The 13037-nt window shown below is 53.3% G+C and overlaps 1 protein-coding gene across 5 annotated transcripts in view; it reads left to right on the top strand.

The window, feature by feature from the left end:
• The window catches only part of MTMR14 (myotubularin related protein 14), a 34201-nt gene extending 21514 nt beyond the window's left edge, over positions 1–12687 (top strand). For 3 of the 5 annotated variants that reach the window (XM_074835673.1, XM_074835677.1, XM_074835678.1), the window contains 3 exons: positions 1036–1212; positions 8977–9132; positions 12325–12687. In XM_074835673.1, coding sequence (XP_074691774.1) covers positions 1036–1212; positions 8977–9132; positions 12325–12502 — 511 coding nt within the window. In that variant the 3' untranslated portion in view covers positions 12503–12687. The other 2 variants (XM_074835674.1, XM_074835675.1) reach the window with 2 other exon arrangements.
• The last annotated feature ends 350 nt before the right edge of the window (positions 12688–13037 follow it).

A 13037-nucleotide genomic window follows, 5' to 3' on the forward strand; every position in this document is an offset into this window, starting at 1 on the left:
CTGTGGTGTGATGTTTGAGGGTGGACACACTTCAAGAAATGGAGAGGATATCATGCTTTCCACTGTACAGTGAACCTGTCTTTAACTGCACTTGCTGACAGTGCTCAAGATCTCAGTCAAAGCTGAGATGCCTCTCCAGATTTCAGGAAGAACAACGTCTTTTCTCCTTGAGTTTGTTTGCTTTAGACTTTTCCTTTACCTGTGTACATAGGGAGGTCTTTGTCCAATTCACTGTGGTTTTGGAAGGGGAAAAATTCTTAGGACTCTTACAGGAAAAAAAACCAAACCTGACATAAGAAAGAAAATCTTCTGAAGGCAGAGCAGCAGTGATGTGAATTAGTCCCAAATATTTGTGCTTGTTTGGCATGTAGCTGGATGGTGCTGTGAGCTAAGGCCTGATGCCGCAAAGGACAGTGAACTGTGCCCAAATCTGAATGTGCTGGCTAGAAAAGAAGCCAGAGCGATTCCAGGCAGTGCAGGCAGGGAGAGGTCTGAAATGCACCTACATCTGGAGCGAATGTCAGCTCTGAGCACGTGGTCAGAAGTGTGGTCAGTGGTGCCTGAAGAGAATCACTAAAATGGAAAATAACACTCATGTCGTGTCCCTGTCACCCTCATCAGTGCGCACGAACGCCCACCTGGGCTGAGCTCCTTGGCTGATACACTCTGTAGAGTTAGAGCAGATTGAAATGGTCTTTCCCTGCTGGGAGGCCCCTTGCTTGAGGCATTTTTACAGCTAGACTAAACAAAGCCATCGCTGTATGTGTGTGGGCTGATGCATTCTCCTGTCTCCGATTTCCAGGTCACGTGGATGGTGATCATAAAGGAATGGGCTAAGATGGGTTGAGCTCAGTGTACCCCCGTCGTCGCTGAGCGGTTACCCGTGACTCATGGTTCCTTGGGAGGGAGGAGGGCAGGTTCAGTGGGAGCAAGAGCTTGTAGCTGCTGGGATAAAATCCAGCCTGTTGTGGAAAGGCTTCCTAGTTGGAGTGTGTGGGAAAGGCGGCTTTCTCACCCAAGTCCTCTATCCCACAGGAGGAAGAGCTGTGCATCGTCCCCACAAGCCGTGCTCTGGAGCAGGGCGCAGCAGTCTGAAGACAGGCTGCCTTCCGCAGGGATAGTTGAGGTCAAGTCCTCCAGCTCCTCCTCCTCAACCCATTCTGATAACTTCCTGAGGATTGGAAGCAGCCCACTGGAAGTGCCCAGATCCAGGTGAGATGGGACGGAGTAGAGCATTTCTCAGCAAAATGAGGATCTGGTAAAGGGAGCTCAGGGCTGCACTGGTGTAGCTCTGAGAACCCTGGAGCACGTGTTTTGTATCTACAAACAAACCTCAGGAGGCCTGTTCCTCTCTAGCCTGGCCTTGTGTGAAACGCTGGCCACTAAACACAGGAACTCCTGCCTCAGCCCGTTTAGAGGAGTGAGGAACTGTGCCAATAACAGCTGAGTGTCTGTTCTGCCTGTCCTCATCGCATGCCTCAACTCTGTGAGCTCTGGCATCTCTGCATCCTGCATGCTTGGAGCTCACAGCACTTTCTCTGTCCAATGCATCCACAGAGGTTTGAAATGGCTGTGCTGTGGGAGGGGGGAGGAAGCCTTTCAAACCAAGCAGACCTCACTCTGCATCTATCCTGTCTCCCTTTGCACCTGCTGACCTTCCTGACACTGCAGGGTGGGAAAAAAAAAAAAACTCTGGGTGCTGGTGATGAGCAGAGGTAGAATCTGCTGGGAGCAAGCTGCGAGCGCTGTGCTGGCACAAAGGATTTAGCCCGGAAGGCTGCGTGTTCCCGCTGGGCAACCAGGGAATGGGGACCCTGGACCTGAGCCTAATCTCATGCCATAACAAAGGATATTCTGGCACCCTTCTGGAGTCTGATTCTGTGTTAGGGCAAAATCGAGCAGTGAGCTAGGCTAGGGAAGAAAGAACAGAGCCTGTGGAGCAAACACCATGTGTTTAGGCCGACAGGGGATAAAAAGGCTCTTAGATAAGAGGTTGCTGTTAACAGCATCAAACGCTTCTGTAGTCTCTGCAGGTTTTCCAGTGAGTCTTTCTTTTTCTAGTGATTTCCTTCAGAAGCAGCCACCAGCCAAATTTTAGTGCTCTCTCGTCACATGGAAAATAAAATGACAAACAAGTAAAGCACTGAAAATGTATAAGACTGACTTACCAAGTTTCTTGATTCCAGAGAAAAATCACTGTTTGACGATTTTCATAATTGATGCTAACTGTTCTCCCCAGAGAAAGAGATCAATAGGATGGTTTTGAGTTGTTGCTGGAGTCCACCTCTGCGTTCTCTGTAAGATGAAACAAATCTCCCAAGAAGAGAAGAAAATACTGGAGAGAAAACAGCTTGTCTCGGGGGCTGCTTTTGTTCACAACAGTAGTGCCACAGTTCCTGGGTGTGGTCTCATGGCATTCCCAAGACCTGACAGGCTTGTCCAGTGCTGGGCTGGTAGCAAGCTTGCAGCAATGCTGTGGAAAAAGCAGTTGATAAAGCTTCAGCCTGACTCTGCGAGAGCAAAGAGGAGAAACAGAGTAGGCAGAAGAGCACCATGGGAAGGGGCTGAGCACACAATCCCTGAGTTTTGCGTTCCAGGGGCCCAGAGTTGGTAAAGCCAGCAATTATCTTTCCTCTGGCTGTGTCTGGATGAGGTGTCTAAGCTTTTGGATGATTAGTGCCCATTGGTGCTCAGAACTGGCATCCCCAGGGCTTGAGGCAGCAGGCAGGCACGGTGGGGAAGCTTGTTACTTCCAGCCCAGAGTCCCTGGGCTCTGGGTATTTGGGTATATCTGGGTAAATGGGTATTTATTTGGCATAGGGAAAAAGCCAAATAAATACCCATGAGAAGAAGTTGCAGTATTCTGTCATTGTAAGAGGTAAACGTTCTGTGAATTCCACTATAAACATTTTTCTGACCTTCATGATAGCTTCTACCGTGGCACAAAGCCTTTATAACCCTTCAACGCAGCAAAGTTGTACCAGTCCACTCTCAATCCCTGTTAACTTTTGTGAACAAGGCAGTGTGAAGGGCTGGGCTAGGAAAAAGTGTATGATGGGGGAATAGGGGTTAAAAGGGGAGCAAAGCCCTTGCACAGCCTGGAACCACAGGGATGGGAGAAGGGAATCAGTTGTGAAGCCAACGTGGTGAAATCAGCTGCATGCAAGGACAGTTAGCCTGCTACACTTGTGCTGGGTGGAGACTGAGCACCTGTGTGCTCTCCATCTCTGGTGTCACCCGGGTTTGCCCTGCTCAGTGTGCAGGCTGGAGGAAATAAGCCTAGAGACCCTGCAGGGAGTGGGTGGAATTGTCAAGGCAACGGCTGAACTGAGCTTGTCTTTCAACCCAAGTGTTCTGGCACATTCGTGCTCCTTTGCCTCCCAGTCCATTGCCAGATCAGTCAGACCCCACCTGCCTTCCCTGGGGTAACGCTGCGAACAGCTCTACTAGTTCAGGACTTGAGCAGTGCCTTGCCTTGGCAGGTGCTGACATGGCTTGCACTTTTTGGGGCCTGAACATGGTATGTTTTCTTCAGAGTGAGGGCTTATGTCACTCCATTTGACTTTGGTCTCCCCCCTTGGACTATGTTAGTCTGAATTTGTCTGGAGAGCTCCGTGCAGGTAATGGATATTGCAGTACCTTCAGCCACCATTTTCCATCCTGAAGGAAAGGATGAGTCCCATTTTGGGTGGAGGAGGAGTGTATCTGTGATGGAAGGAATAGGTACATTCTGTCCCTTCACCCCCTGAAAAATGGTGGGGGCTAGGATGGAAAGGCTGGAGCACAGAGACCAATCAGGCTGCCAAAAATACCTTTATCTCTACTGTGCTGCTGGCAGGATAACACCCAAGGCTCTTAAGATGAAGAAACTACTGTACTTGACTTCCTAATCCTCTGGTTGTGTGGCCATAGCAACAAAACACTTAACCACTGCAGCAGCAGTTGAGGAAAAATGGTTGCTTGTAAAATGCCAGCAGGCACCCTTCAGGTGGTTCAGGTAAACACCTCAGTCCAGGTGCTGGCAGGCAGGGGAGCTCCAGAGGGAACAGGAAGGGAAGGGAAGGCAGCAGATAGAGATGAGCAGGGCCTGGGAGGGGAACTGGGGTGTCCTAAAGGAAAGAGTTGCAAAAGCGGAGTCAGCCAGTGGGAGCCAAATCCCTCTCCTGGCTGGGCCGTGTCAGCAGTCTGCTGCTGCCATCGCCAAGTCTTCCAAGTCCTGCTCTGATCCAGAGGCCCTGGGTACCTGTAAATCCCAGGATGGGTCTTGTTAGGCAGAGCAGTGCGAAAGCAAATTCCTAGCAGTCTTTCTAGCTCATCCCAACACAATGGTAAGAGCAAGCACATCTGCTTGAGGGCAAGCATGCATGAAAATGCTGCCATAGATTATTTCCTGAGCAGGACAAGGTGCTTCTTGTTCTACAGAGCTCTGCGTGTGACAGATAGCGTGCATTGAATGGAATTCCCTGCGTGCAAGTGGGTAGTGGCTTGCAAACTATATTCTGTGTTTGCGTTTGACACTAATAGTCTAAGTGTCCCACGGCACTGCAGAAAAACCCTGTATCTGTCTCAGGGATTTAGCATGTGTGCACATAACACTAATGTGGCTTAGCAGCTGGATAATCTTTGGTTGAATGTGCTTTTGCTAAGTCAATTAAACAAACGCCAAAGTACTGTGATCTGAAGAGTCAAGATCTGCAGGAGTTAAGTCTTGGTAAATCGTGGAGGATCTGCTTTGGGCAACAGCCACGGAGAACTCCCTTAATTCAAGGGCTGCAGACGGTTCAGCTGTGGGTTGGAGGGAGTGCAGAGAGGGACAGAGAAGCTGCTGTCCCTTGGCTTTGGGTGTTCAGTTGGTGATGATAAGGCTGCGTGCGCACTGTCTTGCTCCTTAGAGCCGTCTGCCTTGGAAGCTCTGTCTGTGATGTGACAACTTGGGGTAGCGGCCGCAGCAGGACAGGAATTGTTTACAGGAATGTTTTCTGGAATTATTGCACAACTGTGCCACAAAAATGGGCTTGCCAGCTGGCACATGACTGTGCTGCAATCAGAAATGATTGTGCTCGCAGAGGACTGGCTGCTCAGGCTGTTACGGCACTAACACAGCCTGTAGATAGCTGCCTGGGATTCAGCCAGGGCTCTCGGTACAGCTCGCTGCCAAGTACTCCTTGCCAACATTTCCCACGCAAAGGTGGGAAGGGCAGCCCTGTACTCCAGGTTGCCACAGTCTGTCTGTGCGTACAGTACCTACTTAACACCTCAACTTGAGGCACTGAGCATATGCTGGCAAGTGAGCTGCTTCCCAAATAGTCCTAGGTGTGTAGAAATATGGCAGGTGAGCGGGGGCAGCACAGGGCAGGATGAGAGCCTAGCTGTTGGCACTTGGCACTCGTCTCAGTTATGTATTGAGAAAGGGAAGGATCCCTGACTGTTGCTCTGCCTCCGGTATTGGCTCTCCTCTGGTGGGCAAGTGTCCGTGTGCTCTGAAATACTCTATCTTGTGCAGCATGTTGCACGGCAAGCACTGACCTAATTAAAGGGAACCGTTCCAGGCTAGGAGTTGCCAGTTACGGCCTGCTAGAGGTCCTTCCTTGTGTGAAGGAACAGCTTGCAGCTCATCTCTGTTTTGCTAATCTAATTTTGTTAATCTTGCACTTTTGAGGGAGTTTCTTCCCACTCGTGGACCTGAAGAGGTGGGGGTGTGAAGCTCACTTTCATTCTCTCTCTGTCTGCCATTAGATGTCTGTGGCAGAGGCAGCGACTTGAAGACTTGCTGTATCTCATCTCTCCTAACCGTGTCAGCTTTGCTGTAGTCGTCCGGCTGCTTCCCGAGACCCTCCGTGCTGCCCTCGCAGCTAGCCAGCCTCTGGCACGGCTGCGTAACATGCTGCAAACCTGTTGTTCTTACAGGCTTGGGGACCGGTCCTGGTGTCCCAGCAGCCCTGACATGCTCTCACTGAAGTGCTTTTTGGGCCTCTGCAGCAACACTTTACGAGGAGCCCTCAGGGGTAGAAATAACAGGAAGACTTTCACCTCTAGCATTGACTGGATTTGCACTGGGAGACAGTCACTGTAAAGATCTGGTCTTGGTCTCAAGCCAAGCTCAGCTTTTGAGAAGCTCTGCTGCCCTTGCAGTGCAAACACAAGATTTCCCATGCCATGCCTTCCCCGCCTGACTCACCAGCCTTGGCCCCTGCTGTCTATCGAGGCTGTTCGAGATGCTTGTTAGTTGTGACACTTCCTCAGGAGCCTTCCCTTGAGAAGGCGTTAGGGATAGAGGGGAAAGTCTGCTTGATATCTCAGCTCTGCTGGCTAGGCTCAGATATCTAAGCCAGGAGAGAGATGACCTGGACTCATTGCAGAGTCAATCGGTTTATTCAATTAATTGTCAAGTGTTTATTTGGCTGCCTGGAGGTGAGACACAGAATTGGCTGCCTTGTGCTCCTGGACTCCTGTGCTATTAGGTTAGATGTACCTTGACTAAGTTTGCACAGCTGCTTGACAGGGTCGGGGACCCCAGGAAGGGTTAAAGAGCCACTGAGAGTCAGTCTCATGGGAGGTACACGATGCTTTTATCAGCCTGTCCAAGAAAGGATTCAAGAGGTGACTTGATCTGCCTCCAAGAGCTGGTGTAAGATCAGTCTAATCTTAGCTGACAGCCATGGAAGGTGACCAGCAGGTGGAAGCTGAGGCCATATACCCAAAGCAGGAAAAAATTTTCTGCTCACCTTCTTTAGCACAGGCTCATCTGACTGACCAGTGTGGTTGATAATACTGGGCAGAGGGACATTTTCACTGTCCCTGGGGCCCTGGTTCACGTTTTATTCCGTTGCTTGCCACGTGGGCGTAGTCTCCTAGGCAGGCTGCTGATACTACTCTCCCTTTGCAAGAACTGTACAGCTCTGCTCGGTTCTCTTCACCTTCACTGGAGATCTTGCCGTAGCCCAAGCCCTCCTCTGCCATCCATACTTGCCATCTTTAAAACCTGTGTTTCTGCCTGGCCCCAAACCTATTCTCTGTTCAGCAACTCGTTACTTTTCTGACAGAACCATGTCTACTTTCAGCCCAAGCCCATTGCCTATAGACCTCTTTACTGTTTTAGCTCAAATTCTTGTCACTGCGTGCGACACTCCTGTTTTTCTTGTCTGGCTATGCTGTACTCTCAGGGAGATGACACCCTCCTCTTCCCTCTGCACCGAAGCAGTGTTCCTTGATGCCTCTCCCTGGCTTCCTGCACTGTGCTCCCAGCATGGCACCGTGCTCTCGGCCCAAAGGCTCTGCCTGCTCTCCATCACACTGACTTCCTCAGCTTTATCTTCCAAAGGCAGGGAGAGGGGTAGATGTCCTTTTTCCTTACGAATTCCTTGCATCCCAGGGAAGGCTACCCCTGCCTGATCTCCAAAAGGTCTTTCTTAAGAGTATGAGAGTATAAGAGAATGCTGCAGTTCTGCTTTCAGTGAAATGCCCTCATTCTTACTGCAGCGTTACGTGCTCTAGGAAAAATCCGTTTTTTGCAAGAAAGGCTTCTGCCAGTACTCTGAACCTCACTCCTCAGTTCATCAAGCAGCCAAAGAAGAGCTGTGCAAGGCAGGTGAAGTTCTGCTCTTCCTATTTTCTGCCGTGATGCCCTTCTAGAGCCTGAACTTCCTGACAGTGATGTTACCCCCAAACTGCAGCGTCAGCACCATGATGGGAAGCTGACATGCCAGGAGCTTTGTGATTTCCCCTTCTCTGCTTGTGCAACCACAGCTCAGGACCGTGTTTCAGACTTCTCAAACTTGGCTGTATTGATCAGACTAGTTAAACGGCAGGCTTGAAATTAGATTGAGATTGCGGGTAGGTTTCCTGCTGTGCATTTTCCCCCATCCTCGCCTTCCAGGCTTGCTGAGGTCCTTCTTGCTGTGGGAGATCCTGTCTTTCTAGCTGTTCTCCTGGTCTCTTGGGGAGCAGCTGCAGTGCGCCACTGCTATTCTTAGCTGTGAAGACAGCATGCAAGTACCTGGCCCAGCAGAGCTGGAGCTGGTGCACTGCTATCTGCCCAGCAGATCTCAGATAAATTATCCAGGAGATCTTGGTAGAGTGTAATTGAGTAGCTCTGCCACAGGCTGTGCTTCCAGCTATGTACGCTCTGCTGTGCAGCGGGACACAGTAATTGCTTGCTCCTCGGAAGCCAAGAGCTCTGGGTTCATCTCAATTGATTGTGCCCTCTTCTTTGAGATTTTGGAGGGACTCCTCAGATTCACTGATCGGATTTCATGCTTCCTCCCTTCCTGGTGGGAGGTTGCATACATCAAACAATTATCCTCCCTTGACTACTTTTCCTATCCTAAAGATGTTTTGCCACCTGGTTTCTGGGGCAGTCCATTCTAACACAGGAATGAAAAGCTCTTCAGATGCTGGGAGGGGGAGTGCCCTGGGAACATCTTGAGCAGTGACTGGCTCTGTTCAGATCCAGTGTTAATGCCTCGGGAGCGATCTGCTTTCTAACGGCTGTCGGACCAAGGATCTCGAAGTCTTTCTCAACACTAACCAAGTCACAACCTGATTCTCTGATACGACTTGCTGCTGCCCTGGGATGTGCTAACAGCTGCGACAAGCGACAGGGGGATGCCCCTTGTACAGCATGACGTCTGCATCTGTGAGGGATTCAGGGCAGGACACGCCGTTGCATCTCGCTAACGGGTTTCACAGTTCTGCATGGCCATCTGCTGCTTGCTGGCTCTATCCTGTCCGGCTCCTGGTGCGCTCCTGCTGCTTTGTCGGCCTCAGCCAGCTCAGCTTTCCCCTCGCTTTCAAAGGAAAGGCTTGGCCTGGGGCCCAGCCAGAGCTGCATGTTGCACCCTGGTCCCCGAGTGTCAAAGCTGCTGGCACAGGCGCTGCTGGCGGTCAGCCCGGCGGGCCCCTGGCACCAGCGTTAGCAAAAGGCATGTGGCTGAATGACCTGACTGATCGCGCCGTCTCCCTCTCTCTCTGCCCCAGATCGGCGGACCATTCTCTGCCCGGATCTTCCGTTTCCACAGACTTTGGCAGCTGGCAGATGGTGACAGGGTGTGGCAGTATTCGGGAGCAGGCAATCCTGAGCGCAGACGCCTCTCTCCCTTGCAGCTTCCCGGATGAGTTCCCTAGCACTTGCCTGTAAGTGTCTCAAACACAGGATCTCTCCTTGGGTCTCTCAGCTGGCTGTGAGCGCTGAAACTTTATCACCCTGGCACTTTCGAAGAAGCCTGGGAGCCCGTGACAAACTGTCCCGTCTTCCCTGCCTTGATGCTTTCCATCCACAAATTCAGTCGCTGAGCACTCTTTGCTTACGCTGAACTCAGCAAGAAACTGGCATTTTCTCTGCCTAGTGACAGGGGGGCTCTTTGCTTTCGGTAGGAAGAAGAGGCTTTTCTCTCTTCCCTGAAGACGCTGAATTTGGGCATAACTGAGTGCGTTTGAGGATGCGTGCTTGTCGGGACGGGATTGGTAACCCAGATTTTCTTGCTTTTGGATCGTGCTCATCTCCATCTCCCTGCTGGGGTCAGATCCTTGCTGCAGTAAGAGCGGGGCTTTCTTTCTGTAACCATAATTTTGTCTGACCACACGCAGCATCATTTGCAGGTTCTGTGTCTGGCCAGTGCAGAGCAGCAGAGATCCTGCATCCTGCCGTGTCAAACGGCTGGGAGGCAAATGTTCCTCCCCAAATAGAAAGCCACCTCTGTGGAAGCTTGAAAGACCAGAGACGGTGCTTTAATTGCTGTTAGAGGAGAACCTTGGCTTGTGCCTTCAGGCTGCAAACTCTCAATCAAGAAACTGAAATGGCAGATCAGGGGCTGCCGCTAGCTAGCTGTGCTAGAGTTGTGCTGCCAAAGGTTTGCGGTCCCTTACCGAGATCTGAATACGTGCTCTGGAGGCAAGAGGGCAAGCGACTTGAAAATCAAGGTCTCCTGTGAGACAGGCTAGCTGTCCTGGCTCGCCTTCTCATGTGGCTGGGTGCTGTGCTGCTGAGCAGAGCAGCTGCCCCCGAGTTACGGTGAAGCTACAAGACCCGTGAATTGGCAGATCAAAAAATCTTGAGAGATGTCAGACATGGCCTGTCCAGGTTTACTCTCCTCCTTTCATGAGGACATGCTGAACTACTCCTGCAGTTGTTTGGAGATGGGTGAGGGAGCAGAAGGGACTGAAGAATGGGCATCGGAATTAGTGACTGCTTTACTGTGCCCTGAACCTGGCTGTGCTAGGTGTCTACTGATCGCCAGCGAGTTGTTGCTGCCCTTGGAGCTGGATCTAACATCAGAATAGGGAATTCAGTAGAGAAATGTGAATTGAAGTTGAGCTCTGAATCTGCCTGTGCTGAGACTGCCGGCTCATGTGGTTTGGAGTCTGGCTGCTGGGGGCATCTGGCTTCAAAGGGAGGGGAACAGCAGCGGTGGTGCTTCCCCCTTGGGTGTGCAGCAGATGCTGCGAGTGCTCTGCCCTGTTCAGCTCTTCACTGGAGCTGTGGGCTGCTCGGGGGCTGGGGACTGCTCGACTGCGGGGGCTGGGACCAGGCCCTGTATGGAGGGGATGAAGAGTTGCCAAGGATGTTGTGTTGAACTTAACCCAGGGCCTCCACTCTCTCTCTGCTCTGCATCAGCTCTGTTTGCTCAGGAGCCCATTGTGGTTTTATCCCAGTTTTTCGCAGCCCAGCACAGTATGAGTTTTTGGAAAATTAAATTCCATTTAAGTTCCCACTTTACATCTCAGCTGGCAGCAGCTTGATGAAGGTACGCTTTTCACAGCCTACTTCCTTGTGCTTGTGTGGGGCTTGTCAGGGCTTACTTCGAGCTTGGGCTTTGACAGCCTCCTCTCATCCTGCACCCCAAGCTGCAGACGAGCGGGCAGGCTGTAGGAAGTGGAGCGGGGCAGAGTGCTGTGGATTTGGCAGGGAAGCACGACCTGCCTCCCCGCTTGAACTGTCTGCTCAGAGCGAAGTGGTGCAGCTGGTCTGCAGGGCTCGGGGTCGGGCAGTGGCCGGCTCCTTGACCCTACACCTTGGAGCGTCTCACTCGGTGAAAGAAATCCAAGAGCCTAAATACAAAATTTGCCCTGTGATGAGGTGCGAGAGCCAGAAGATGTGGGACCTAACTGCTGCACGCCCTCGCTTACCTCTGCCTGTGACATAAGATCACTGTACTCGGGTGCAAGTAAGTCCTGCTTTCATGTAGCTTATTTTTAATGCTAGCAGGTTTGTGAGCTCCACGTCCTAATTAGGTTGCCAAAAAGCATCTTTTTAATGTGTTTAGGTATGTTGCCTTTTTCCTTTGCCCTCTGGCTTCTCTTTATTATCAGGCACCGTAAACAGCGGCCCGATTGGCTGCCTCGGCATCGCTTGCTGTTTATAGGCCTCCCACCATATCCTCTTGCTGCTGTTTCCGGACCGAAGCTGTTGGCTGTGGGTGGTTAACACTTCCATTCAAATGAGCTGTGCCAATTTATAGCCAGCCCAGGCGCTGGAGAGATTAAAGAGAATTTTTTATGGGGAAGGTTTGCGCTGTGCCCTTGGAGTGACCTTTGAGGAATGTCTTACTCTCTCTGGGAACCACCGGCACGTCGCAGAGGCGCTGCAGCAAGGACCGTTTGAGGCCAGAGTGCTTGAAAGAGCTGCCCCTGAACCCTAGATCTTGCCTTCCCCTGCTCCCTCGGCTGAAATATTGCCTTCCCTCTGCTCTTTTCCCTCCGCCCCTAACCAGCTGCGTGGATCAGCTGGAGAGGAGAGCGGGTCCCGGGGGAAGCTGTGCCCTACTCTGCAGGCAGCCCTCCTGCTTGCACAGAGCAGCCGTGCTGGGGAGCAGAAGTAAAACGCCGCTTGTGTCTCTGCTTTTCACAGCCGGAGCGCTCCTTGGGGCTTTTGTCACCTTGTCTGCCCCCTCTTATTCCCCACAGAGGCTGCTGGAAGCGAGGGCCGGTCGCAGATAGGTTGGAAGCGACTGTCCGGGAATGGCGCTTATGGCCAGGCTCAGTCTGGGAAGGCTGTGCCAGGAGGGGAGGGAGCTGGCGTGGGGGCTGACATCAGCCAGCACCCCCTTGGCCAAATGTATGAACTGTGGCCTTGTGGTGGGAGAAACTGGGCAAGGAGGGGGTGAAGGAGATGGAGGGAGGAGCAGGAGGCTCCATGGGAGACCCTTGGGTGGGGTTGGGTTGGGCAAGGAGGCCGCTGTAGCCAGAGCCTTTCGCGGCTGCCTCGGCCCCTGGAGCCAGCTGAGCCCCATGGCGCCGCGGCCCGAGCCCCAGCCCTGCTGCCCCCAGAGCTGGGCTGGGGACAGGGATGGCTGCAGGCGCTCACCTCCCCGTTTCTCTCTCTCTTAGGCTGGTGTCAGCGAGCGACCGCGAGTCCCGGCTGGAAGAAGTGCGTTCCACCTTTCTGGCCAGCTACAGCCGGACCATCGGCCTGAAGGCCGTGTCCCCCAGCCCCTCGGGGGCCATCGGTGGCCTCCTCGAGCAGTTCGTGCGGGGCGTGGGACTGAGAGGCAGCAGCACGCTCTGACCTCTCCTTTCCCGGACCGCTGGCTGGAAAAATGGGGCTACCGGGGTCCCCCTGGTCCCAGCCCCGGGACCCCGTTCCCGGTGCGGGCACCTGCGGCACCCGCTGCCCCCCACCCCTGCCTGGGGCTGGGGGAGCGCGAGGGGGCTCTGACAAGTCTCTGCAGTAAAGACACCCGAGCTGTGGCCTCTCCTGCCTCCTCCCTGAGCTGCTGGGGTGGGGGGGGGTGGTGGGAGCCGCTCTGCCGGGGGCGCCGCTGGCTATAAATAGCCCGGCCCACGCTCCGGGAGCGGCGGCCCTGAAATAACACCGAGCCGGGACCGGGAGGCACCCCCCCGGCGGGGCGGGAGTCGGGGCTGAGCCTCCACCGAAGCGGGCTGGGGGGAGCGGAGTCCGCGGCCCCGGACGGGAGGTCTCGGGGCGGGAGGGGCTGAGTCGAGCCGGGAGCCGGGGCTGAGCTCCCGCCGCTCCCCCGGGGCCGGGACGTCGCGGGTCGGGCCAGTCGCCGGGGCCGAGCCCACCGCCGCCCCTCCCGGTG

Source organism: Strix aluco, chromosome 11 (assembly GCF_031877795.1).
Source record: "Strix aluco isolate bStrAlu1 chromosome 11, bStrAlu1.hap1, whole genome shotgun sequence".
Classification (NCBI taxonomy): domain Eukaryota; kingdom Metazoa; phylum Chordata; class Aves; order Strigiformes; family Strigidae; genus Strix; species Strix aluco.